The sequence below is a fragment of the Choristoneura fumiferana genome, chromosome 16 (genome assembly GCF_025370935.1).
Source record: "Choristoneura fumiferana chromosome 16, NRCan_CFum_1, whole genome shotgun sequence".
Classification (NCBI taxonomy): Eukaryota; Metazoa; Arthropoda; class Insecta; order Lepidoptera; family Tortricidae; genus Choristoneura; species Choristoneura fumiferana.
In genome coordinates, this window is record NC_133487.1 from 6,018,659 (window position 1) to 6,046,263 (window position 27,605).

Here is a 27,605-nt window from a genome sequence, read left to right on the forward strand (position 1 = left end):
TGGACTATTTTTATAACTAATTTCTAACAAGTTTTTTTGTGTACGATACCCCTCTGCCAAATTACAAGCCCAACTGGGCATACGAATTTTATAAAACAAGGCGTGCTCGGATTTCAAACTAGACAGAATCGAGTCGCGCGAGTGAACGCTGCAGTGCTAAAAATGCCGAATTGTTCAGTTTTCTGCTGGAAAAAGAGATCTGGGACATCAAGCTTGCAAAAATATGGTGTTACCATTTCACATATAAGTAAATTGTTATCGTATTATTGCTATTTAATTACATGTAAACAACAAAGTCGTACATTATTGTCGGATTCGTTTACCAACATCGAGTTCGCTAATCCGTACAAATTTCTGATCGGTCAAGCGATACTCGTAAATCCGACTTTTCGCCGATGAACAACTTAGTGATGTTACTGTCAATGTGTGAGTTTTGATTCATCTGTACACGAATTATTAGTATATTGTTGGATTACTTATGTGTTAAAGTCGTCATTACAGTCAGTTGGCAGTTTTGTTTTTGCATGTAAGTGTGCGGTACGGCACTTATCAGTCTAATAAATTGACGTAGTTTTAAAGACAAAATACAGGGTAGACTGAGTTTTTTGTGTACTGAATTTTTAAGTCCATTTTGTTTAACCTTGACTTAAATCCGAGCTAAAGTTCGATGAAAAATACACAAGCTTTTCCAAGCGCCTTTTTTATGACTTTTTTATGCCAACAACGAGAGCTAAGTCTAATCACAAATTTAGGAGTTTTGCAAACTACAGGCATTTTTAACAAGTTCTTATTTAAAAAAAACCATATCAAAGCTTGACAAAGAATGGGTAAAACCGTATTCTCAAATAGTCTTAGGGATTACTTTGACCAAGAAGGCCATTCAGGCTCTGATGAGGGAAAAGTAAGGCAGGCTATCTGTGTTTGGGCTTGTTAAAGTAGTCTTATGGTGTACTTTAGCCAAAAATGGTACTAGGACCTGATGATAGAGTAACTTGGCTGGTTTATCATTTGATTTATCGTTGCAGTGTGTGTGTTAGATTGTAAACCACAATTATTTGATTATGTGCCAGCACAAAAAACCAAATGCGGGTAGGACAAATGTTCACGCGCCTAAGCGAACGTGACCCTACACTTCAGTCGACTCGTGACCACGGCCGCTGCAATGTGTTTTAGCAATAAATAGTAGTCGTAATTAGGTCATGAGATACGAGTATTTTAGTGATAATTATTTGAATGTATTCCAAAGTGACTTAACAAATTTAGAAGTAAACACGTGAAAATTCCAAGCGTATGTTAATTTAACTCTTATTTTAGCTTCGTGTTTATAATTTTCTTGGTGAATTTGTGTTGGCAGTTACAGCAATTGCATTACAAGGAGTCTCGAGAGGTAGGTCGGGCGTCGTTTATTTGCCGAGCGAAGTTCGCCGCGGCTCGCCGCCATCTAGGTTTACCGACTTGTGATTGTTACAAACTTGATTCACACACGCTAAAACAAAATCCTCGATTCAACGCTTTGTTTGTCTTTGATGTAGGTATAACGGTGCTCATTGTTTCCAACTTTGCGTTAGGATTTCCCCTTGAACAACAAAAGGAGAAGTCTAATTAAAATTGAAATTTGTTATATAAATGTAAACGTCACTGTCCTGTAAGTAGAAGCTCGGAATAGAGCCTTTGTCAAGTCTCGAAACGCAATAACAATGAGAAAACGAGCCTAGTTTCCAAGTGTTTCTATTATTGGACGCTGATAAATTGTTTGTTTGCGAACGCAGTGCACTGAATTTTGTTTTGTGACCGAAACGGACCGTTACGAATTCCCAAATCTACATTACAGTCGAAATTTCGGGTGGCATTGTGTAATTGTTAATCTGTGCCACGTTCTGTTTTCGTAGATTCATCTAAAAGCGCGGGCTCCGTTGGAATACAGATTCAATGGTTCGCGAGAGACACAAAGGAGTTTTGTTCAGGTTCATTAATTAACTTCAAGATTTGACGTGTTCTTATTTGATTCGGGTTATAGGCACTTGTCCCACCGCCGACGATCAGCGAGAAGCGAGTAGAGCGAGTAACTAGAAACGAGTGGGTGAGCAGCGAGAAGCGAGTGTTGTTTTGTCGCTGGCTGTAAGCGAGTGCGACGGGCGATTACTTGCTCCACTCGACTCGCTCGAGCAGGGCGGCCGCCAAGCTGATATCGCTGAGCGAGTATGTATCTATAGCTCAGCGAGTTTTATAGCTCTTGTCGTTGCGACAAGGTGTAAGAGCGAGTTTTCGCCGACAGTGTGAACAGCCAGCGATCAACTATAAATATATGTCTCTTTTACTCACACAGGATCTTATATCTTTTGTTCGTGTCTTGAGCCAGAAAATAGTCGATAGCCAATCCTTTCCTCGCTGGCGGTGAGACAACTGCCTCAAGAGCGCAACAAACAACGTCAGGCACAAAGTGGTTTAACGATCAAGCCACTAAGTGTCTACCGGGATGCTTCCACACAATCCATCGACTTTGTTGTTTATAACGACATTAGAGGATTATGTGTTTCGCTCTACTTTGTTCTACTATGACGTTAATAAAGTCCTAAAGTGATTGAATATTGCCGCGTTAAATAATCAATGTATTGTTTGTTCTTGCATCCATTAAACTTAACTCGACAACCAAGTCCAAATTAGCAGACATTTAAAGACTTAATGTTACTTACCTTATTTGATTATAATGTAATGGTCTGGTCACAATAAATTCTACACACAATCAGAATCTTTATATTTGTGGATCTCATTTCAAATAATATTTCATACAGTTGCAATGTTTTCTCCAAAAGAACTTAAAAGCGCCGAATTTTGTTCAAACACAGTGCACAAGAAGGCTTTACCCAACCGTAAATTTAGAGGCACTCCAACTGAAGTTAAGTAACAAATGATCACTGAGTTTGACAACAGGGCTCTTCCAAAGTCTCCAAGACACAATGGCTAAAGCTTGGTTGACACCTTCATTACGTCGCTGACGTCTCGCAAATACTCGACGAATTGTGCCAGTATTGTGAGGTCTCCAGCTCAATGGTTGCGGAATTATTGGATTTAAAGTGAATGACTTTCGGGGTAGGGATGACGGTTGATTCAGTGAAAAAGTAATCTGGCTCTGTGAAGCGCCGTTGGAAAGGTGGGTCGGTTTTTTTCAATATAGCGTGATGTACTATTTCGAACCAACTGAATCGTGCACTGTGGAATCTTTTCACAGAAAATGTCATACAAAAATCGCGTTGATTGACAAGGAAAATCATTAGGACAATTACTGTGAGACCGTTCTACGATGGGGTATTAAGAATTATATTGTTTAGGTATGATGATGATGACGATGAGCTCATTTAGACTCCAAGTGCCTGCCAAGCACCAGCAGATGTTCCTGCGCTCCGACTTCTGGCCGGAGGGTGTGGTGTTCCGTCGTTTTAGGGTAGCGACGAAGACGATGTTCAAAATCCCTAGCTTTCTATGTATTTTATGTGTTTTTGTATGTATAATTTGAATTTTACAGCGCATTGGTGTTTACTGTAATGCTGTAATTTATGTTGGAATAAATAAATAAATAAATAAATGATGATGTGATCCTGTAACCTGTTATCCCTCACTAGGGACTTAGGGCTCGTAGAAGAGTTTTCCATTTGGCTCAATCTTGCGCGGCTTCTTCCAGCTCATTCGGGTAGCATTGTCTAGGTATATTTATTGAAAATATCAAAACATAAAAGAAATGTTCTAATACATTACTTACGTAACGTATTATTCATAGTCGGAATAGTTCAAACATTTTCAAGAAAGAACTCAAACGTAACCATCAGACATACCGCACCCGTTTTCTAGGTAAGAAGAATAAAATGTATTCGATAAATACGAATTGCAAATGGGGATGGTGGCGAAAGAAAGACAAACGTCACAGCCAGCCGAAAAAAGATCAATCGGATAAAGAAAAGCTATTTGAAAATAGGATGGATATAACTTAATATAGAGGCAATGGTACGTCAAAACATAGCTACGTTTAAATTTACTTTCATCTAATAAAGTTTAAACTTTCTTCCATACAATCGAAAAAGCATAAGTTGAGATGGAATAAGTATTTGGTAAATCATTTTTAATACAAGCTTTTTTGCCGACTTTACTTTTGTTGACCGTACTTGTATTGTCACCCAAATTACATTTGCATACCAAATTTCAAGTCGATACCATTAACCGTTGAAGACTTCCGTCCTGTGGAGACGATCCTGGCCGTACTACCAGGATGTCACTACAGAATTACTGTATTGTCACGCAATCTACATAAGTATACCAAATTTTAAGTCAATGAATAAACGAAACGTAGATTATAAATATCTCTCATCTCTTCAGTATTACTTAAATCAATGACAAATGACAGTGAAGTATTGAAAAATACTCACTAGCAATTTGTTTAAGCGCCGACACAGCCGATCGAATCGTGTTCAGCGTACGTCGTCTCAAGTTCTTCTTCGACGAAAAGTTCTCCATATCAATGTTCACCGACATTTTGTTGTTATACACGTTAGTAGGTACTATTTGTTCTGGAAGCCCAGAATACACTGCGAGTAAACTGCATGCTAACGTTCCGGTGTGGAAATCAGTTATTACGATAACTTATTCACAGACCATAAGGAACAGCGGCGAGCGTGGGGCTGCCTTGACGGTTTTATTATGAATTTGGCTAGGATTATATTTGTGGGTATATATCTGATAGGAACTATGGTAGAATAAATATTTAGGTATCCTAATTTATAAAGTCTACACTAATCTTTAGAAACAAAGCAACGAGTACTAATTTAAAACACATGCGTCCCAGTTACATGAAATAAATGATATTATTATTATATTGGATGCTATACAAAAAAATTCCGATTCTTTTTTTTATTTGACCTACAATGTTATTTTTTCCTAAAAACTTTCTACTTCTCAGTTTATAATAGTATTAATTGTATTGTATTGTATTGTATAACTATTTATTTTCATAAAACACATGGAAATAACAGTTAACAAAAGAAATAAGTGTACAAAGGCGAATTATCCTTTAAAGGGACCTCTTCCAGTAGTCTTCCAGTTATTTCTGGGGCTTGCAGGATCTTGCCTTCAGATCGCTAAGGTATAGACTAAAATAATTAAGTTCCGAAAATAATATTGTTTTGTACGAAAAGCACAAAATCGAATCAAATATCTATAACTTTGCTTTTATGATAATAAATTTTGATAAAGCTTTTATTTATAAAACCAATCTGGAAGAATTTTTAGATGTGCTTAAAAAAATCGTGACAAACTATTTTTTTGTGTTTGACGTTTAAAAAAGTTAATAAAAAGGCCCCTGACTGAAATAAATCATGAGCAAATACACACTTTCGATCACGAGCCTTATTATTTGCGGTTTATTTGAAATTAATTCATGAGGCCGGAGCCAACATCAAAGCTAAATGTTAAATGACCGCATTTTGTTCGTTGCTCTGGGCTACTCACGCTTCTTTCAGTGCTAGTGCTTAATCCATGCTATATAATCGGTCAAGAAGGTGCTTTGGCTTTACCATTTCTTTATCAGTTCCCAGAAAGAAAACAATAAAACTGGTTGTTTTATTGACTTGTAAGTCACCATAAAATTAAAAAGTTATCAGACAAATAACTGACACTTTACTGACGTTTTAACTTTGCGGTGGTAAAGGAATTTGAAAGGAAAGGAAGGAAAGGCAGAATTGTCCAAACGGACAGAAGCCATTTAATAAAAAAAAAGAAATTTCGTCGTCGACTATGCATGAGAGCTAATTTCAATTTATAGTACTAGTTTGATTTACCACTTTTATATCCTTTTCGTCAACTTAACTAGATACTTAGTAGGTATTCTTCAATAGTTAATTTACACTACGAGCAATGGCTGACATGTTTTTAAAATGTCGTAAAACTTGACAATGGCAAATTGTTAAGGGACAGAACCACAATTTGTCTCATCTCCTGGCTGTAGGTGCCGCGTTGCTGCCAACTCATTGGAGCAGCATACTGCCGCCTATTAGGAACCTGCAAAAAAAAAAAGAATAAAAATAATGTGGACTCAGAGAACAGGAACATATTATAGTTTCGGCGGAGGCTGGCTTGCTGTAATATACCTACTAGTTTGTGCTTAATTAAATGTAATTGAATTGAATTCTTTTTAGGTCATAAGTAGTATTAATATACATACCTGTGTTTGCGTCCCATTCTGTTATATGCTTATTGTCTTGTACCCGGGTTGCACGACAAAGTTTCATGCCGCCACTCATTTGTGGTCTGGTTTTTACGAGTAGTTTTATATTTAGCATCGCTACACTTATTCACTTTCTTTTCTTCAATTTGTCTGTTGTGATTGATATGGTTGGTACTGGTCCGTGTTGATCAATATGTAAATGGTGTAAATTATATTCTTTGCCAGCCAGTTCCTTTTGTCGGAGGCATCGCATCGCATCGCAAAGGAGAATGGTTTAAGGTTATTTATTGCCACGATAGCAGTATTGTATTATCTTATCTTTTACACTGAGCCACGCCACTTCTTCCTTGTCTATGGTTTTAATTTTTTTTCTTCGTCTGACTGGGGCAAAGGAACTGGCTCATGCATACATGTTTATTTAACGTTTGGGCTCCACAGAAAATCAGTGTTACTGCACATAATTGTGCGGCAACACATGCTGAGTGGAGACCCTTTTTGGTATCCTGCCGTGTCACCAAGTAACATAGTTTTAGTGCTAGTTTTAGTCATAGTCTTAGGTGGTACTTATGGAGCCAAAATAAACCTTTCTTTCTTTCTCAATTCGAATAATGTCTAATTTCCTAAATTGGTGTGACGGTGCTAAAAAAATTGCCAAGTTCTAAAATATTGACCAACCACTTTGAATAGGTATCCATTTGATTGAAAACCACTGTCTGAAAAAATGTTTTGCTGAAACAAACCCTCGGCAAACTTTCATACAAATTCTAATTACCGACGTCAAACTGTACGATTTAATCAATTACTCCTATATATGTATGTTTATGTTTGTATTTTTTAGCCTGTGTATCATCCGTATGTGTTAGGATTCGTATTATAAATGCATTGTTATCTTTCTTTATTTTTATCTTTAAACAACAAAAACTTTTATACATCGACTCCATTGATCAGCGGATCACCTGACGATGACGGATAAGGTGTTCGCGATGAGCGTTCACGTGAGAGGTAAACACTTCTGATACTATTTCCAGCCAGGTTCATTAACAAGCCGCCTTTGTTCTAACAAATGCAATCCACAAATTGGAGTGCTTTGTTTTAGATTGGTCTGAATGGGGTTTAGATTAAACTGGAGGTCCTTTCATACGAACCTGTGAGTGTTTACCTAATTTGGTCTATTTATACTCACTTTTATTGATAAATGGTTGTCTGGAAGGGATCGATTTAATGAAAAATACTGCTTGCTTGCTTTTTTGTGCTAATTTACTGTAAAGGTTTGAAGGAAATATCGTGTCCTTATCTCGAGTCTTTGCACATTTACATACATTGGCGTGGTTGTTGGTTTTTATATTTAAGGCCTTTTCCAATTAACGTGTTCGATCGAAGTTTTTTTAAACAGGTTTACAATGTTATATACTGATTTATATCAGAAGTAGGTATTTAACACAAAACTACAATTTTTATCACAGTAGATTTGCTACTAAGACGTCATGATTGGTTTTTTGCGATACAAAAATATCCAAACATTATTTTCATAACAGCTTAGCAGCTTTACAACTTACATTTTTGCATTGCATTACATTACAATAAATTGCACCACATTGTACGTCGTAAAGAAAACGAGTTTGGAGAAGTCAATCTAGTGCCGCAATGTACTTAATAACAAACTTCACGATATTTCTAAAGGTGGAAGGGTTTTTTATTAAACCAATGAAGTCAGTACTAATCAGTTCCAGCCATTTCTACTGTTACTTTTACGACGCCATATTTCAATCTTCTATGATTTCAATCAAATCAGCACCAATACTGTCAGAACTAATTTAAATAACTTAGCATAGCTCAATATCGTGAACACGGTGAACATTTTAATATTTACTATCACACTACACCAACAGCGATTCATGCAAATGTGTGTTAATTTAATTCAATTTGAGACTCCCAAACTAACGGCCCAATGTTTTAAGGACAAAACATTTAACATGTATATGGGGCATAAAACGTACAGCCACATTGTATACGGAATAGGAACTAACTAAGGAACCTTGGTTCTGGTTCTAAATTAGGAAAGCAGAGACATACCCAAACATATTGTATTAAGAGTGTATTGTACTCCATAGAGGCTGAGTGGATCAGAGACGAGAATAATTGGCAAAATAAATTAACGGACAAGTTTCTTGCAACACATTCTTCTTGGCAATCATGGTCTTTCCGGAAGCGCTGATAATGTAATAAAGAATTTTTGTAACAAATTAGCAAATCCGACTCCGAAACAATAAAAAAAAACAAAAAAATGGAACCGACTACAAAACCCTTGAAAATATTTTTCTAGGTACGTACTAGCTCGAAGTCGGTGCCTCAGCACGAGCCAGCAGGAGTGGAACAATAAGTCGTCTACCTCACCTACATACTATGGATCCTCCTGCTGGGTCGTGCTGTCTTCACCCTTATGTAGTTAGGTAGTGTTCCGATAGCCCTCACGAAGCGGTTTGCTTCATTTTTCATAACGCGAACTGCTAAATATTATTATGACTGTGGATAATTCACTATGTAATTTAATAGGCTAAGGTTATGCTAGATACTAAGTATTGTTATATTATATTCCACCTGTTGTAACTAAATATATTCAGCTTATAAATTATCATTCATTCATTCATTCAAAGAATGGAATTCGCTCCCGTTGTCTGTATTTCAGGATAAAAACAATTTAGGGCTCTCAAGGCTAGAGTGAATAGGCTGTTGCTGAACCAGTGTGATACACCTTCGGCCTTATCTGCACTTAACATCAGGTGAGATAGGGATAGGCGTCAATCACGGTCAGTTTTTATTTATTTTTTATATAAGAGGGGGAAAATGAGCATGCGGGTCACCTGATGGGAAGCAATCACCGCCGCCCATGGACACCTACCAACACGAGGGGTATCACAGGTGCGTTGCCGGCCCTTTGAGAGACTGAAAAGCTCGTTTTTTAAAAATCCCTAAGTTGTACCGCTCACGAAACACTGTCCAAGGAAGCTGGTTCCATAATTTAGTCGTGCGTGGAAAGAAGTTTCGCTTAAGCGGACGGTGCTAGATTGCCAATCATAAAGGTGGTGAGGATGAAATGACTGACGCCTGCGCGAAGTACGGTAGTTAAACCTAGCTGCAGGCAACAATCCGAATAATGCATCTGAACCTCCCCATGATATGTGCGGTACAAGACGCAGAGAGGTGCAACAATATCCCTCCTACATCCTCCGCATTGCCAGAGGATCAAGCCGGTCAGAGAGTGCCCGGTTGCCGATAAATCTAGCAGCCCTACGTTGGATGCGGTCAAATGGAAGAAGCTGATACTGGGGTGCTCCAGCCCAGAGATGGGAACAGTACGGGCCTGACCTGTGCTTTCATTCATTTATTTATTTATTTGCTTTAAAAGGCTGTAGGTGACGGGCAGGGACGGGAGTTTCATGGTAAAAATGAATATATACATATTTCGTTGCATTTTTTATAGATTTTAGTTGTAGGGTATCTTATTGTATATGTAAATTGCACCCTGAGAATCAAACCGTCATTAAACAGCTCAGCGATTAAACAATCAGCTCGCAAAATTAAACTATGCGTGAAAATGCTTCTAGTGTAATTTCGAGAGGTGACAACTTTTGTTTGATGACGGTTTGAGTCTCAAGATGAGATATTCTATGACCTTAGTTGTCTGAAACAAGTAAATTAATAAATAGCGTCCAATCACACGCAAACTGGCCACGCCTGTCGCAGGACCGATGAACGGTGGGCAGAAGAGTCCTTGAATGGAGACCACGGACGGGAAAACGTAGTGTAGAGCGTCCTGAGGCACGGTAGACAGACGACCTTAAGAGGGTCGCTGGCGGCGGATGAATGCAAGGAGCTGAAGACAGAGTGTTATGGCGCGCCATGGAAGAAGCCTATGTCCAGTCAGTGGACTGCTGTAGGCTGATGATGATGATGACACAAAAACATTGATAATACCAACCAACCGCCACATTAGCAGGTCATCACATGTCAATGTCTCCCGTTGCGGCCGGCACGTTCGACCGGTGACAGCGGCGAATAATAAATTTGTCAATAGGAGATTAGACCGTTTCATCCCAATGATGGATGTTTCACGATAAAATTGGCAGATTAATGCAGTTTTGCGAGCTCCAGCGTGGGTTCAATAATTAGTAAATTGCGTTGAAAACTGGTGGCAAAGTGACAAATATAAGTTAATTAATGGAATACAATATTAATTAGTTTGCGTGGTTTTGTTTAATTGATGTACCATCAGCCAAATATGTGCTTAAAGCTGGTAATCGTTTGCACGTCATAAAACAATAATGCCAATAGACGTGTCTGTCAACTTGAAAGTTCGACTTTAGCGACATATTCATTTGATAGGAATTTGTTTAAAAACTGATAGACCACTTATTTGGCTGATGGTACCTAGATATATTGGTGCTCTGGATATTTTTTTAATTAATATAATCTGTTAGTTGTATTTAATAAAATTCAAATCTTATTTAAAACACTTCGTTTCATATGAATCATTATTAACTTGACTTGAAAAGCAACTGTATCATGTTACCAATAAGGTTGCCATTTGTAAATCCCAGTCAAATATATTGTGACAAGAAATTTTAATTACAACTGACAGACAAAACACGATCGAGAATGAAAAGTACAGAAATACCGCACGAAAATCAAGCACACGTTCAAGTCTTAAGGCGTTGGAATAAAGTTAGTAATTGTATAATTCGTGAGACATATATTGTTCCATACTAGTTACTAAATCTTGCCTCATGAACATAAACGAGTTTGTTCTTTTATTTAATTAAGGTACTTATTAACTTTGGCGATTGTTAACGCGTACAATATTCAAAGAAAGCGTAATTAATTTGTTTACATAAAACTGGCATGGCAGTATCCCAGTTTTACATATAATGTAGGTATGTAGGTATATATACTATATATTACCAGTATTATACATAAGTTAGTGAGTACAAAGTATAGCACATACGCTTTTTTAAAGTATGTATACAAATGTATAGTCAACTAATTTGAGTCCTCGCAGGCCACTATAGAACCTTGTCATAATGACATGTACGTCAATCGATAAGTGTTGTCATACACAAACACATACATAGACAGATGATTTTTTTTAATGAGACAAAGTTCAACGATGGCCCAGAATCCAATTGGTTGACTATACATTTCTGTCGATATATCTGTCCAGTAATAATTTTTGAATGAAACCGAGAAAGTAACTAAAAATATAAATAAATTATACATTATCTTTTTGATAAAAATGATAATGACATGACTCGATTATTAAAATAAATACACGGGTCAACCAGGTAGTCAAGATATGCTCGACTTGTTTCGAACCAATTCGTGATTCAAGTTCAAGGCGAGCTCGAGCAAAAGCTGAACGTGAACTGCCAAGCGTTCTTGCAGCTCGGCTATTCGACGCGTCCGCCGGCGGCGAAAAACCCTCGTCTTCTGCACTAATTACTAACATCACTTACTAAAGTGTCATTCACACCGCCACTTGCGCAGTTTGCAAAACCGTTTTCCAGTTCGGAGGCACCAACTACCCACGGTCGCTATTAAAATTCGGATGACAACTGATCTTGATGGCCTCACGTACTTTCCGTAGAGCATAGCTTTTCTCTCGCTAGGATAGACGCTTTATCGAACCGAACGTGACCGGTCTATTTTGATAATTATATCTATGCTACTATATTTTTATTCAAAGATCGCGCGACATACATTTGAACTGTTATTTTCAGAATCGATTCGAATAAACTAGCAAACGATATCTTAGGCCTCTTCTATACTTTTTATCAGATGAGATAGAGGCCACTCGCCACTCAAAAAGAGAGAAAAAACAATTGTTCTGAACATTATAAGAGTTAAGACAAAATAAATAGAAACAAACGGCCATTGAATGACTCTTACTCTGCATAATGCCGACTTTAGAGTTGGTCCTCCCTAGGATAGGATCCCATACACGCGATCAAATCTGCCTACATAATAATATAAACACTGCTAAATGTTGTGGAAGGTTATTATCGATTGAAAAAGGGTGAGCCACTTGACTAGACACATGATCGATTACTCTCGCTACCCAGGAAATATTGTGCCGTTATTACAGAAATAAACAAATTTGATCCCATACTCCAAACATAACATTGTTTTCTAGCATTCTATAATAAATGACCTAAAAGAATGTAATGTATGTGGTGGTAATAGATGGGTTTATGTGATTTGTGTGTGTTCTTACAGTGTGGAGGTGGAGGAACTGCATGAACACGCATATCTTGCATAAACTTTGCTATAATAAGGTTGCGGGTGAGCAAGGAAATTCTTTTAGTTCATTGATATGGACCTCCGCAAAGGAACGCCTGATTCAATAAATTATTCTAAAATAAGTTTGGATGAGACCGATATCAATACTATACCGATAGCCCGATACATTAAGGTTTTATTTTTAATTTATTCCCTACTAGTTGTAGTAAGTCCGTTGTCTCGCGGCGCCCAATTTTAAGTAGAATAGGATAGGTTCATCTCTTTCTGTTGGTGTCGTAAAAGGTATGATTGTTTTTTTGGAGTCTTTTTGTATTTTTTATTTCAACTCTAAATTTGTTACTTTTTTTTTGCTTAGAAGCGACATCTCGTGTCTGGGTGAGCGGTTAGTTCCGAAAGGATGTGACGTCTCTCGATGAGAGCGGAACATAGATGTCGCTAGTGCTGCTGCTTAAGTAGCGTAGTAGATAAAAAGCAACCTGAGATATGTATGCATAGGAAAAATTCGTGTCTAGATTCCTGTCCAGCAGTGGTGTAGGGGTTATAGCACGCAGCACGGATTGCTGAGGACCTGGGTTCGATTCACAGCGCTGGTCTCAGTTTGTATTTTCGTAAAAGGTGACTAAGGGAAATTCGAAAATCGAAGTTCGAATCGTACTATTCCTCTCACTCTCGTATGAAATAATATCGGCGTCACCGGGACGGTACGAAACGAACTTCGATTTTCGAATTTCGTAGTAGACCTATACTGATGTGAGAGTGAGCAGTAGCGTTCCCTATTCTAAACTACGAACTCCAGTAGGTACTGCGTTGCGCAAGGCAAAGAGAAACCACTGCATTTTCCCAAGCAAGTCTTCATGAAGGCTCATTGCTATCCGGATGAACACGTCTAGACAGGAGAGAACTGTGTAGCCCGCGACTTCATCTGCGAAGAATTAGTTTTTCGCGCGCCCGCGCCAACTATTGCATTTTCCGAGTTAAAAACTATACTATCTGTCTTAAACTATTTCAACACCGAATTTCATACTGATTGGTCAAATACTTTAAATGTAAGCGCAAAAAACAAACATTACTCACATTCGCTTTTATAATATTAGATTCATAGGATTCTGAGCAATACGCACATACTCGTACAGTTATAAAATACCGATTACTTGATGCGAGTGCCATCGTACACAAATGTCAGCAACCCAGTAAACAAAATGTCAACATTACAATAAACCCAGAAAATAGCACTCGATAATAATGACACTTTACATTCAAATTTTATGTTCAAAGTGCGATGAGCAAAGCTATATAAATCCGAAAACGCTTACGAAGTAACGGCTACAAGATGCACATTATAATAAATAAAATGGAATGAAATGTACGCAGCCGACGTAAAAATGATTTAATGCAGCATTAAGCTTCACAAATTAAAATATATAGTAGGTATAATAAATTAACACGTTTTTGCTGTTGGCCTTTTAAATTTGAAGCCGTAGAAAAAAAAAGCTGTTGAAGAAGAAGTTTCGCTTTGTTTAATGAAAGTTATTAAGTAGGCAAGTACACAAAATAACATAAGTGCAAAAAAGAATGCGATATGTTGAATTTCAATCAAAATCATTCGTTTTCTATTAAAATATCGATATCGTTGTAGTAGTCAAATCTTACGACTATTGTTTATCAACGAGTCGCAATACATTGTTGATGGATAGAAAATATCTAAAGACAGTAGCTGCTTCGACAAAACGGAATTTTAATAAAATAAGAAACAAAATTAGACAGGTAACAGATATTCTACACATACACATTAGTGAGAGCTTGTTACGAGACTATATTTTCCAATCGTGTAACAGTAATACTTTACATTGAATGTTTTATCTTCTTCAATAGTCAGAGTAAAAGTTAGCGAAACTTATACGGTTGGCAATAATCTCGGAACGTCAGCTTCGCTTTCAAACTTTACGAGTTCGGTACGGGTCAAACGTGACCCCAACAATTGCTTTTTATTGACCGCTTTCCGAACTTGCTACTACATCATGATCGTCACTTGAACCTTCTCTGCAAACATTAGAATTAACTACCGTAATAGAAGATTGAATGTTATTTGAAACCATTATCTTTGAAATGCTGGAGACGGCGAAAGTTTTAGTTGAGACTTTATTTAACGAGAGTTTGATTCCTTTGAAGACCCGCTTATGTCGTGAGACAGTTTTACAGTTTCAAAAGGGTCTTTTAAATACCATTAAAAGTGTTATTACTCTTCTGTCGTATTTAAAATAAGAGATTTTTCATATCAAACTCACTCACTCACTCACAACATTTATTGACAACAAAAACATAGTAAGAACATAAATAGAAGAAGAGAGAAAAATTAGACATTGTGCTCATATCTATCTGAATTAGGTATTTACATATAATTTTTCGGAAGAAATCACGCATTAAACAAAGCTTGTGAAGTGTCTGTGATGCGTATTTTATCTTTATTACTGTGCTGTCAAGTAAAGTAATCCCATTATTCCGCAGCAATATCGTATTTTAAATATTTAACTGGTTGATTGACAACTATTAATTACGGCAAACTGCGCCGGTATCGGGCCCGCTACGGAAATTTCATTAATTCCGCAAAGAGTAAAGTTGGTCCGACAAAGTTAGCTAACATTCACAAGCTCCGCCGGAGATGTCCGAAATTGTTTATTAAATTGATCCCTAAATAACCTATTTGTACAGTTAGTTTCAACCTTTCAGAGCTATTTCGATTAATATGGAAACTTCTTTAGATTTTAACCCTTTGAGAAAGTATGCTCTACGATATGTAATTTATTTTACAAAAGCTTTTGTTTTCATTCAAGTGGACAAGCGCGATTTTCCTCAAACGAAAATTAATACTTTAAAGCGTAATTATTTTGGAAATGCATTCCATTATAGAAAAATGGTGTTAGCAAACTTATGATGTTTTTGAAAGACCTATCCAACGGTATCGCACGCTATGGGTTTAGACGAGAAAAAAAATATAATTACTTTACGTTACCATTTTGACGGCATACCTAGTAAATAAAATATACTCTTGTCAAATTAATTAGCATAACACTCTTCAATCTAAGCCTCGGACGGACGGACATGCCGAAACTATGAGGGTTCCTTGTAGGATTATGGAACCCAAAAAACGGGATTAATATCGCCAGCACTGCCCAAAATAACAGCAAAAAAAGGTTAAAGTATAACATTGAAAATTTTGCTTTGAGCCTTGGAGCGTGGCTAATGTAATTTATTCTTGCGTAAAAATTGAATCTTATGCGAAGGTCAGAACTGAAATAACCACAGTTCAGAAATGGCTTTTCACTTACTGAAAACAGTATTTACGGTGACCGTTGTATTTATCCAGAACGTGCGCACTAAAGTAACAAAACGTCTCCAAAAGGAAGTGCTCTCCGGATAAACGATGTCCGTAAACCGCACTCGCTTCTTCCCTTTATTTCTCTTTTCAGAATTCTTAGTTCGGAAACTAGACCTCTTTTTAGATTCACTTACTATCGTCATAGTCGTGTTAACAACAGTATTTGCACTCATTTCACTGATACAAAAATTTCACATTTTTAAATTTAATTCTTTATTGGCCAAACTATTTGTCACTTTTCCGATGCCTTTAGTTACAATGTTAAAAACTTATACACTGTCGCAAAAACAACGGGGCGTACAAAACAATTAAACGTATTTTCGATGCACTAACTTCTATTTACTAAAGTCTAGACGGCACTTGGCTATGCTTCAAATATAGCACTTACAGAACTAGTTTAATTACTAAATTCAGACCGTGTGCTGATTGAAGTCACAAATTATGACATGAAACTAGACGTGATGAACAAAGATGAAGAACTAAAGTACCTTTTTATCGAACGAAGTAACGATGGGTACTTGGTTACATGCCAACATTTTATTAGAATTCTACTTAAGGACAATCAACATTCGAATAGTTTTGACAATATTTAACAGAATCATGATATCTTGTGCTGTAAATAATATTTTCTAGCTTTTATTCACATCCTTTCAATAAATAGATCGGTTGCCACTGCCATTTCACTCAGTAAAACCCCACATGTTCATCTAAAGTGCATAAAATATTACGCATATATGATTATAATTAGGATGACAATTTGGCAACGCTTAAACAGACGTGATGTTAGATATCGCGTGCCATAGCTGCCGTAGTACACACAAATTTCCAATCTATTGCATCAACCCAAACGATGCAAACAGCGGCACAATGCAACATTCGATTTCCATTTCTCCGCAACAACGAGTTTATCCCAAGCAAAGCTAACATTATTATCAATGTAAATCGAACGTAGTGTTACTCACACGACTTTATTAGTAGCCGGAATTAACTGTGCTTTCGTGTTTACTGTCAACGGAAACCGGCCATGTTGTTTGTAAACGATTTGCATTACAGACCAATTTCGATGAAACTGTCTGATAAGGGGGTATTAAATTCGGTCCCTTTGACGCCTGCTGGAGCGTAGCCTTTCGGACACAATGTTTAGAGAATCGCGTGTGATACTCTCAACATCCCATTAAATCGGAGAGACTTTGTGTTCGCAGTAGTTTTCACTTTGAATAAGTAATTAATAAAAAACTCTAATCCCTACTAATATTATAAATGCGAAAGTAACTCTGCCTGTCTGTCTGTTACGCTTTCAAGTCGAAACCACTGAACCGATTTTGATGAAATTTGGTATATAGGTATTTTCAAATCCAAGGATCAACATAGGATACCTTTTATTCCGGTAGAGGGCGACACCGCGCGATAATCTAGATCCGCGCAGACGAAGTCGCGGGCATAAACTTGTTAAATTACATGTGGATTTTCTGACGTAGAAATAACCAGGTATATTGATTTTAATACACTATACCTAGTTGATACTGGAAGAATAGTTACTGTGGTACGGAAGAGCGCCTGGACGGACTGCCGGGTGCCTTGCTTTAGAATAAATAGGATGACAAAAACGTCTAGTTTTTTACAGATCTCTAAAGATAATTTTAGTCCATGCCTTGCTGGTTTTAGAATATGTAGTACGGACTTATCTCTTTCCGTGCGTGTCATAAAAGGCGACTAATGGGACCTGATATGGAAGTGGGCAGCAGCGCTCTCTATTGCAAAACTAACTCTGGATTCCAGCACTACGGTGTGGAAGGTAAGATGAAACCACCACACTATTTTCCCAAGAAAGTGGTCACGAAGGTTTGCCACTAATAAGGCATGCAAATGTAGACAGCACAAGTGCTGCATAGGCGTCGCTTTGCTAGGACGCTAACTTCCATATGCCATAGAGTCTGATCCTATACTGACGAACACGACACGACCACTAAGTCTTCTGGACTTAAAAGAAGGGTAGGTGATTTACTGGAGAAAAAATGCTTTACAAAATACTCACGAAAATATTACGTTCCAAATAATAATTAAAGATTCAAAAAAATGCTTCAAGATAAGATTTTGTAAAGAAATAACAAAGAAAGTTATCGGATCGTGAATATTAACGCCAACAACAGTGGATTAAACACCGTTTTTATTTCGTTTTTTTTTGCTTTTAAATACTTTGAGCCGGATTAAAGCTCGTGTAAATAAACATTTTGGAACAGTAAAAATAGATCCCTGTAACATAAAAATTAAGTGTTGAGATGGGAAGAAGATTTTAAGAATGTAGCAGAATAGGAACGTGCAGTGTGCAGAAAAAGAGAAGAAAGGGAGAAGCAAGTGGAATACCTTGAAGGAGGACAAACTGATAATCAATTACTAAATAAGTGATTATCTTTTTAAGTAGGTTAAAAAAGTAAAATTGTATATTTTAAGTATATTATTCAATCAAAGAATAAGTAACTAAAATTAATAATATAATCATAACACTTCGAACACTATAAAATATGTTGTAATGTCACTAAAATGTTTAAACGACACCGGCAATTTATGACGTTTTATAGTTGCGGATAACGAACACAACAGAACTTTTTAATATCGAGAAACACATTTGCTTACATTAGCATTACAAAAGCCCTAGCGGTTACTCGCGGCTTCGCACGCGTGAATAATTAGATACAGCATTTGAATTGAAATTCCGGGATTTTATTAAATTCTCTGGGAATTCTAAAATTACATCTTTTCATTGACGTTAATTAAAACCCCATGCCAAACTTCATGACTCTAAACCCAGCGGTTTTTATTTCGAGATTTATCACTATCCCGGGAAATCGGATAAAAATACCTAGATTCCAGATGTCCAGCTATCTACATACCGACATCACGCCTGTATTCCAAATGTAAAGAGCACACGAAACAGTTACCGCTTCGGTGACTTTTAGCAATTTTAGTTTTAATTGACAAAAACGGCACAATAGTGACAGGTTTAGCCTGTCGCCACGGTATACCGTAACCTATATCCTCAGTCGCCTCTTATTTCCACGTGACATGGAGAGAATTTCATGACTCTAAGCCCAGCGGATATTAGCTACAGATTTTATTCTATCCCGTGGGAACATCGGGATAAAAAGTAGCCTATGTGTTATTCCAGACGTCCAGCTACCTCCATATCAAATTTCATGACTCTAAGCCCAGCGTAGGAATATCGGGATAAAAAGTATCCTATGCTTTAATCCAGGTTATAAACTAACTTTTAAAAAAATTTCATCCAAATCCGTTCTGCCGTTTCAGCGTGAAGAAGTAAGAAACATACTCACTCACTCACTCACTCACAAACTTTCACATTTATAATATTAGTAGGATAGTAGTATAAACAAAACCATCAAAACATAGCGCGTGTCAAAGTTCGCATTTTTGCCTTATTCCTGGAACTTTGTTGGTACCTATATAGTTATCGCGGATGGCAATTTATCATTGACCACAAATTCGGGGAAGTTGTCAAGGGGTGTAATGAAGTTGGTAAATTAAGTTGAGAGTTTTGCGCTGGCTTATGGCCCTTATGGGAAGGTATAACGTCGTTAATGCAATTTTGTAATGATGTATACACTATACTGCGCTTACGTATTAGGTATGTAAGTATAATAGGGATGCAAAACGTGTATCAGTTATATTATCTACTAATACATTTTATAAATGTGAAAGTTTGTGAGTGTATTCGTTATTGTTTAACTATAAAACAGCTGTATGGATTAGGAGCAAATTGTTCATAAGTATTTATTATACGCTACTTTTTAATCCGATATTCTCACGAGAGTGGCATAAAATCCGAAATCTCGACCGCTAAGTAGAGCCCTGAAGATGTGTCTTCTTCATAGAACATACCTAAATGTGGAACACAATGTACTTTTTAGGATTCCCATGGAAATTGAGTTTTATAATTGTTAACGCTTAATAATACGAAATTTTATTTTACCAAAAACTTTCTTAAAAGGCTGGCAATGGGCCAATGACTCTCCTTGAATAGTTGGTACTCATAGGCGGCGGTGATCATTTTCTCATCAGATGACCCGCTTGCTCGTTTTCCTCCCTCTCATAATAAAAATATTTACATGTATATCCGTCTTTATGTCACTACCTTCTATATCACTAGGTGTCTAGTTAACTTTTGTCGTTATCGTGTAAGACGACGTCGGAACAAGCAGTGTAAGTTCCTCTGTTATGTTTGTTTAAAAGTAATACTCATTTATTATGATAAATGGGTGTAAAAGTACAGGAAAGTTGCGGAGTTACTATGTTGTTTCTATTGGTACCTTCATTGGCTAATATTGTATGTTCTCGTAATTTTATCACTTTGGGTTCGTATTTACAATACAATAGAAACAATTCTTGCTTAAATGTGGAATGGTCTCCTATAAATATAGTGGGATGGCTTGGCCGTTTAGACAGTTAATAATCGGGTTTTTTAATAATAGCTTCAAATGATTTATGGTAAATTATATTAGATTTATTTATGTGGGATATAGACTGCTATTTCTATGATAACAGTATCCGCTTATCCTTACTTATGTTATGAGTACTTACGTTTATTTGTTTTTACAAGCTTTTAATTAGTTTCACCTGTCTCGTTGTCTGTCTGTCTGTCTGTAATCAAATTTTGCAAGTTAAATTCCACCAACTTCCAGTAGTTCCTTGAAATTTGGTATACTTATGTAAATTGCGTGACAATACAATAATCTGGTAGTGACATATCCAAAATAAACTGAAATATAGATGCACAGAAAAACCAGAAAAATAAGACCAGCGCTGGGAATCGAACTCAGGTCCTCGGCATTCCGTGCCGTGTGCTATACCGCTACACCACCGATGGACAACGATACAGACACGAATTTCTCCTATGCACCTCATATCTCAGCCTGTGTTGTTTCTTATTTAGCCACTTAAGCTTTGCTTAAAAATACAGTCAGCAAAAAAAAGCTTGATTTAACCTATAAAGTAACAGATCGTGAATAAATTTGGTATGAAGATAGTATTAGACCTTGAAAAGGACTTAGGATAGTTTTTAACTAAACTGTTTTTATTTTGAGAACCTTATCCCGGCCACAACAGAGTTCTCCCAAGATTTCTTTACGTTCTTTCTTGCCTTTGGTTGGTCAAATTTCAACTATGATCTAATAAAAAGGTATAATCATAATAGAGGGTGTTACGACCGTATTCTCTGAGATTGGGTCGACTTAACTACTATTTCACCTCCGCACTTTACGGTTACGACCGCCTAATGGAACAATGATGACCATGGTCAGTATATGAAGTTATTTTAGTAACTTACGAGTTTGATCCGAACAGATCTAAAGCGCTGTTTACACACGTGGGAGTAAAATGATGCAAGAAGCGTTACATGGCGTTTTGACGACCGGATGGCCAAGTGGTTAGGAACCTGACTACGAAACTTGAGGTCCCAGATTCGATTCCCGGCCGGAAAGATATTTGTATGAATAATACGAAGGTTTGTTCTCGGATCTTAGGTACAAGTAATCTGGTGCATTGTAATTTAATGATATTTATTTGAATTTTGCTATGTTCACATTAATATGAATTATAAATAAATAATAATAATAAATATTTAACAATAAAAAAGTAATATTAATAAGGGAATAAATATATTAAGTAGTGTTTTTTGTGGCACTTTTTTTTCTTTTCTGTTTTCTTTATGTACCTATTTACTGCACAACTATATTTAAATGCAGAGTAACACGTGTGTACAGTCAAACTCAAAAGTAGGTAAATAGGCTAGTATTTTGAAGCAGTAAACGTAAGACAAAGCAGGTAAGTACTAAAGTGGCCAGCTACATTTGAGCACGAGTACTCGTATTGTAAATGTGAAAAGTGATTCATTCACGTATGTCAGTCGTAAAACTTTTACCTATTATTCATCTGACCTAATGATATTTTTTATACCGAAATTTGAAAAAATCGTTTCAGAAATCAAGGAACAAGTCCAATGTAGTTGTTTTAAAAGCACTTCTTATTAATTTCATTACATTTAAAATTGATGTTTAAGAGAATTGGATTGCCGGATTTACGCGGTCGAAGCCCCGGGTAAAGTCTAGTCGTACCATGAACAAGGTAGGTATACTGAGTGGCAAAAAATCTAGTCCTCAAATGTATGCAGTAATAGGTGATTTTGTATGTAGAGTGGGTCAAATTTTGTGCCGCTGAGTTTATTATAACCCGTGTGGCATACCTACCTGTCTTCTACGGAACTAGGTCACTCCTAGTACAAGCATGTCGCATCTCGTTTACGCAGGCAAACACACTTATGCTGTAACATCATGTTGTTAATAACATTAGAACTTAGTGTATGTACTGCAACAGTGACCGCGAGGACTCAAAAGCGAGGACTGTTCACTAGCCATTACCCACGATTCCGTCCGCGCAGAATTCGTTTCAAAGTCAAAGTCAGAATATCTCTATTCAATTTAGGCTATAACAAGCACTTATGAATGTCAAAAAAAAACTACCACCGGTTCGGAAAAACCTCTGTTGAGAAGAATCCGGCAAGAAACTCAACGAGGTATATTTTTTTAAGCAGATTTACAATACATATTATTAAATAATAGCTATACAATCACAAGTATTTAACACAACTTTACTAATGCGGATCGGAATTATTTCCAAATATCCCTGTCCATGATAAATATAATCATTAACTTTATAATACGCCTTATAGATATTAATGTATTCTTGATAATAAATCTGAATTTTGTATCCGTTTCATTTTTAATATTTTTTGAAATTTTATTATAAAAAACGTATGCAATTACCCATAAACGACTTTTTGGTTATAGCCAGGTTATCTGTATAAGATGAAACTTTAAGCTTCCCTGTGTTTCTAGTAGCCATTGGCTTATTGGCGTTAGTGGGTAAATCACATAAATGTTCTTTCTAACATACATAGTTTATCGCTATCCCGAGGGAACTATGCAATTTTCCGAGATTAAAACTATCCTATGTCCTTCTAAGTACGGGACTCAAACTATCTGTATACCGAATTCAATCTCAATCGGTTCAGTAGTGATTTAGACGTGATAAAGTAACAAACAAACAGACTTACAAACTTTCGCATTTATAATGTTATAGGTGGGATTATTTTTGAAATTTTTCCTATTTCTTTCAGGGCACACGGCGTTTTTAAACGCACCGTCGACGCGTGTATTGATACAGATGCGATATGCACCGCACTCGAGTTGTGTGGCAACGCGCTGTAAACACGCGCACCATAATGTGCGTCAACGGCGCGTTTTCAAAACGCAATGTGCAAAGCAAAGACCCTTATATTTAAATGATCATTAGTTATTTTAATTATCCTTTACTGTCAAGTATCTATCTAATACCTTGAAAAAATATATAATCAGAATTTCGGACACGGTTCAAATGATTTCGATGAAATCTGGTATGTGGGGGTGTTCGGGGACGACAAATCGATCTAGCTTGGTCTTATCTCTGGGAAAACGCTTGTTATCGGGTTCTAGCCCGAGTAGGTCGCCCGGGTACTTTTAATAAAGTCAAAATCCCTTTTATCTTCTTGTGTCTAAACGGTTAGAAGGACACAAATACTTTGTATAGATATCTCAGGATACGACAAAAAATTTAATGTGATAGAAAAGACGCTCTTAGCGATATAAGAAAAACTGGTAATTTTACCGAAAACTTTACAGGTCCATTTGAATGTTTTAACAGCACTATGATGGCTTCAACTCAAATAAATTTACAAATAACAATCAACCCAAGTCAACTAGTTTCCATTGTTAGTTTCTTACTTCAAAGGAAAGCATTAGTTAAATGTATACTTAATCTAACTCTAACTCTAACACGTCGCCTTAGGAGCGGTAACTCATTTCAGACATCAAATAGCTCCTATGTTCTTACGCCAATGTTTGCCAACGAAACAAACGTTCGAAGGAAGTGGAGCTATGTAATCGAAAGTTAATTTAGTTTTGATACATATATTTACTGGGTTTTGAATTATTTATCTACTCTAGAGGATTTATTTTATATGTGTTAGGTATACATAGGAATTATTTTATACATAATGTGTTAAGTTGCGTTTGGGTCTGACGTTTTGGATTGATCCGTAATAAACCTTCCTCTTAAATTTCATTATCTTCCTGTATAATTGTACTAACTGGCGTTATTAAACAGTTTTTTAATTGTTCTCTTTAATGAAACATCCATGTCATGATGTGATCTTAATCTTAAATCCTGGATAAGTAGCCGGGCAGCTCACTTACAATTGATAAATGTATTTATTATGTATCCTATAAAATCAGAGAATAATATTTCTATTAACGTATCTCCTATAGGACAAAGAAAATACTACCGTAATAAACTAACGCAATTAAGTGACAAATCACTAATGTTTTGCAGAATCTGATTGTCCGTGTGACCATTCTGTTAACTAATCCTTTTAAAAATCACTTGAAATATCCCGGCATTTTCAAATAGAATCACGATTTCCTACTCCACTTTAATCTCAGCCAATTGCTTTTCTCTTACGAGTCCTAAGTTAAACATACTGTCATTGTTACTGGGACCGTTAGATACCAATGATCGAGAATGGTCGTCTCAGGGGCTTTGTAAAAGTTGCTTTTAAATTCTAGAGAATACGGCACTTTGAGCGAACAAGTGAACACCTAACGTACTTGTGAATTCCACCAACACCACTTCTCTAACTTAATTGGTCCCTGTGCCTTACATTTGTAAAGTATATTTCAAAAGAAGTCTCTCACTCGAATTATGATATAAGCGAGAAGGAAAAGTTATATTTTACAGCTTTTAGGAATTATAAATAGCTTTTGATGTTGACTACCTACGTAAAATTTTGTGAAGTTATTTTATACGTATAGATATTTAGTTCGCTAACTGAATACTACCATATTACCTTTCCTGATCTACACTTTCAGATCTAAACTAAGTAGGTACGAAGTACATCCGAAATCCATCGCCTTTTTTCTGTGATTCCTTCATTTTATTATAACACCTTTTTTAGGGTTCCGTACTCTACGGGCACAAGTAACAAAATGCCATTTTATACTTGTCTAGTTAAAAATCACAAATAATGATAATTATAAAAATACTGATACTTACTTACATAAACGAATAGTCATTGACTGAGATTGGAGACGAGGGATAGTGATATCATACTGCATAATATACGAACCGCTATATACTGTAGCCTACGACCACAGGGTGCATACATAGTGGAAGAGAAAGCGTGGAGCAGGCGGCAGCGGCGTGGCTGCACCAACGCGACTTATGTAGGTACTTAGTAGGTTAGCATCGCTCGATTGGTAGATGTCGGCGAGTTCTTGCAACTATTTTTTGCACACAATTTTACTAAATTGCAATAGGGATGTGACAAAACTAGTAGAAAAACAAAGGATGAATGTGGGATAAGTGATAGTAGAATAAAAGTATTTTTGAATGGATTACGCTGAAAACAAAGTGAAACAGCTGGGCTACTACGAAACTCGAAAATCGAAGTTTGTATCGTACCATCCCGCTGACGCTTATATTGTTTAATGCGAGAGTGAGAGGGACGGTATGACTTGAACTTCGATTTTCGAGTTTCGTAGTAGCCCTGCTGATGGTAAAATATCGACGAATTTGGTGAGGGCTCGTATAGGGACCTCGGGGCCGCTTTGTTGTATCTCGCTCGTGGCAACATGTTCTCGTGTAATGGAAGAATCCAAAATATTTTGTATTTTCTTCAAATCTGACGGAACGTGAGTTTAAGTAATCTTAAACGGTAGTCGATGGAAACTACGATCGCTCTTTTTTCTAGAGTAAACTTGCGTCCTGAACTAGCGTCCATGCGGTACGTATGTATATACAAATAGTGAAAAATGATCATTCACATCACATCTCTTGGCTGCATTTTATGGTTTTACGGGCAGCGAGATTATGTGCTAGAGATGAGTAAAGTAAGTAAAGTACACTAAGAAAATAATGAATTCTTATTTGAAAATGATAATGGAACTACGTTCGAGCTACTAAAATTCTATTACCTAGAGCGAACTTGACGCCGGTCCACGCGGTGCGTACGTAGTGGAAGAGGCGGCGGTAGAGCGGGCGGTGGCGGCGGCGACGCGGCGCCTCCGCGTCGGGCGCGGGCGAGGGCGCGGGCTCCGCCTCCCCCGCCCCGCGGCGCTCTACCGACGGCTCCGTGGCGTTGCGCACCCAGCTTTACTCGACCGCTCGCTCGTTCAATGAAACCGCACCCTTAGGAACGGTGAGGGGTTAGTGGGTTTACTGAGTGCGTTTTGCGGAAAGTATTTTATATTTTAGAGATGCTCAAGAAAGGCTCAATCTTCGTTAGAAGGACTAAGTAACAAGGCAATATGTAGCACGTTTGTCATGAATTATGTCAAAGTGAAATAATAAACAACAAAAAATAATTTTGATATTGCCTACCGAGCATTAGAGCGGTGTTGGGTCGTTCGGGTGTTTCAACTGCCTCAGTATCGTGATCATTTTTTTTTCAAGTTGCCTGTAGATCGTGGAAACTGTATCAAAATATGGTGTCATCAAAATGAGTCCGCGAAAGTTAGTCGGAACCAACGCTCAAATAATGACGCTTTTATACCATTTAGGTATAAACTTAGATACAAATGAAATGGCGCCCATTGTAGCGTATTTACCTTGTCCTTCTAATTAAAGATGGAAACAGTAATTTAGTCGTAAAACTTACGTAAAGTTGCAAAAAGTTTATATTTATAAAATTTGCTATAATACCTCGTATAAATTTCATTTTCACGCCTACATTATACGCGAGGTTCTAAATAGCAAACTGAATTGCCTTTCTCTGGCAATAACGCAATGTAAAGCCGAGTTTAGACTTGCAAAATAATCGTGCAAGTTGCATTACATTGCGAGGCCGTAAAGCCAACGAGTTTGTAGTGGTTGCAAGATTTTTCTTGCAAGTCTAAACTCGGCTTAAAACAAGATGTATAAATCCACCTACGAGTCCAAAAAGTTATACCCTACATCTACTTACATATAAATAACCTGAGGTCATACTGTCTAGTATACTCGGAATCACAAAATCATTCATCTCTGTCAAACGGTATAGGATAAGAAAGAGATGGTGAATGCAATCGCGAATGCGCGCTTGATAGACAATATGGCTTTAGGTCTTTAATATTTAGTACAGGGTCTATGATTTAGTTGTTTCAATATATTCTTTTAAGGATCCTCCACACCAAAACTAAACGCAGAAATATACGATACTTAACCTGATTTTTGGCGAGATCACATCCATAATGCCACATAATTTATACAAGGTGTTAATTAAATAACTGAAAACCTGAATGCAAACGCCGATTTAGTCTTTAAGCGACGTTGCATGCTATTTGGATAATTTAATACTGGCCGTTTTTCTGTCAGGTTGATTTTCTTCTCTAAAACAGCGAAAGGCAACCCACAAGCACAACTTACGGGCTTTCGAGTGACCACTACAAACTCTCTGGCTTTACGGTTCCGCAATGTAATGCTACTTATACGATTTTTCGATCTAATCCGGGCTGGTTTTTGTATATTAATAAAAACCTTTTATTTACGATTTTGACGCAGCACCGATCAACAAATTTTGCCGGTGTGGTGGATCCCTAAATATCAATGCGTTTTAAAACAAAATCAACCACTTTGCACATG

The 27,605-nt window shown here is 37.0% G+C and overlaps 1 protein-coding gene across 1 annotated transcript in view; it reads right to left on the minus strand.

The window, feature by feature from the left end:
* The window catches only part of LOC141436552 (uncharacterized), a 207,231-nt gene extending 180,652 nt beyond the window's left edge, over positions 1-26,579 (minus strand). The window contains exons 1-2 of the mRNA XM_074099555.1: positions 26,539-26,579; positions 25,961-26,136 (exon numbers count right to left, since the gene is read on the minus strand). Coding sequence (XP_073955656.1) covers positions 25,961-26,136; positions 26,539-26,579 — 217 coding nt within the window. The remainder of the gene's footprint in view (positions 1-25,960; positions 26,137-26,538) is intronic.
* Positions 26,580-27,605: the final 1,026 nt, after the last annotated feature.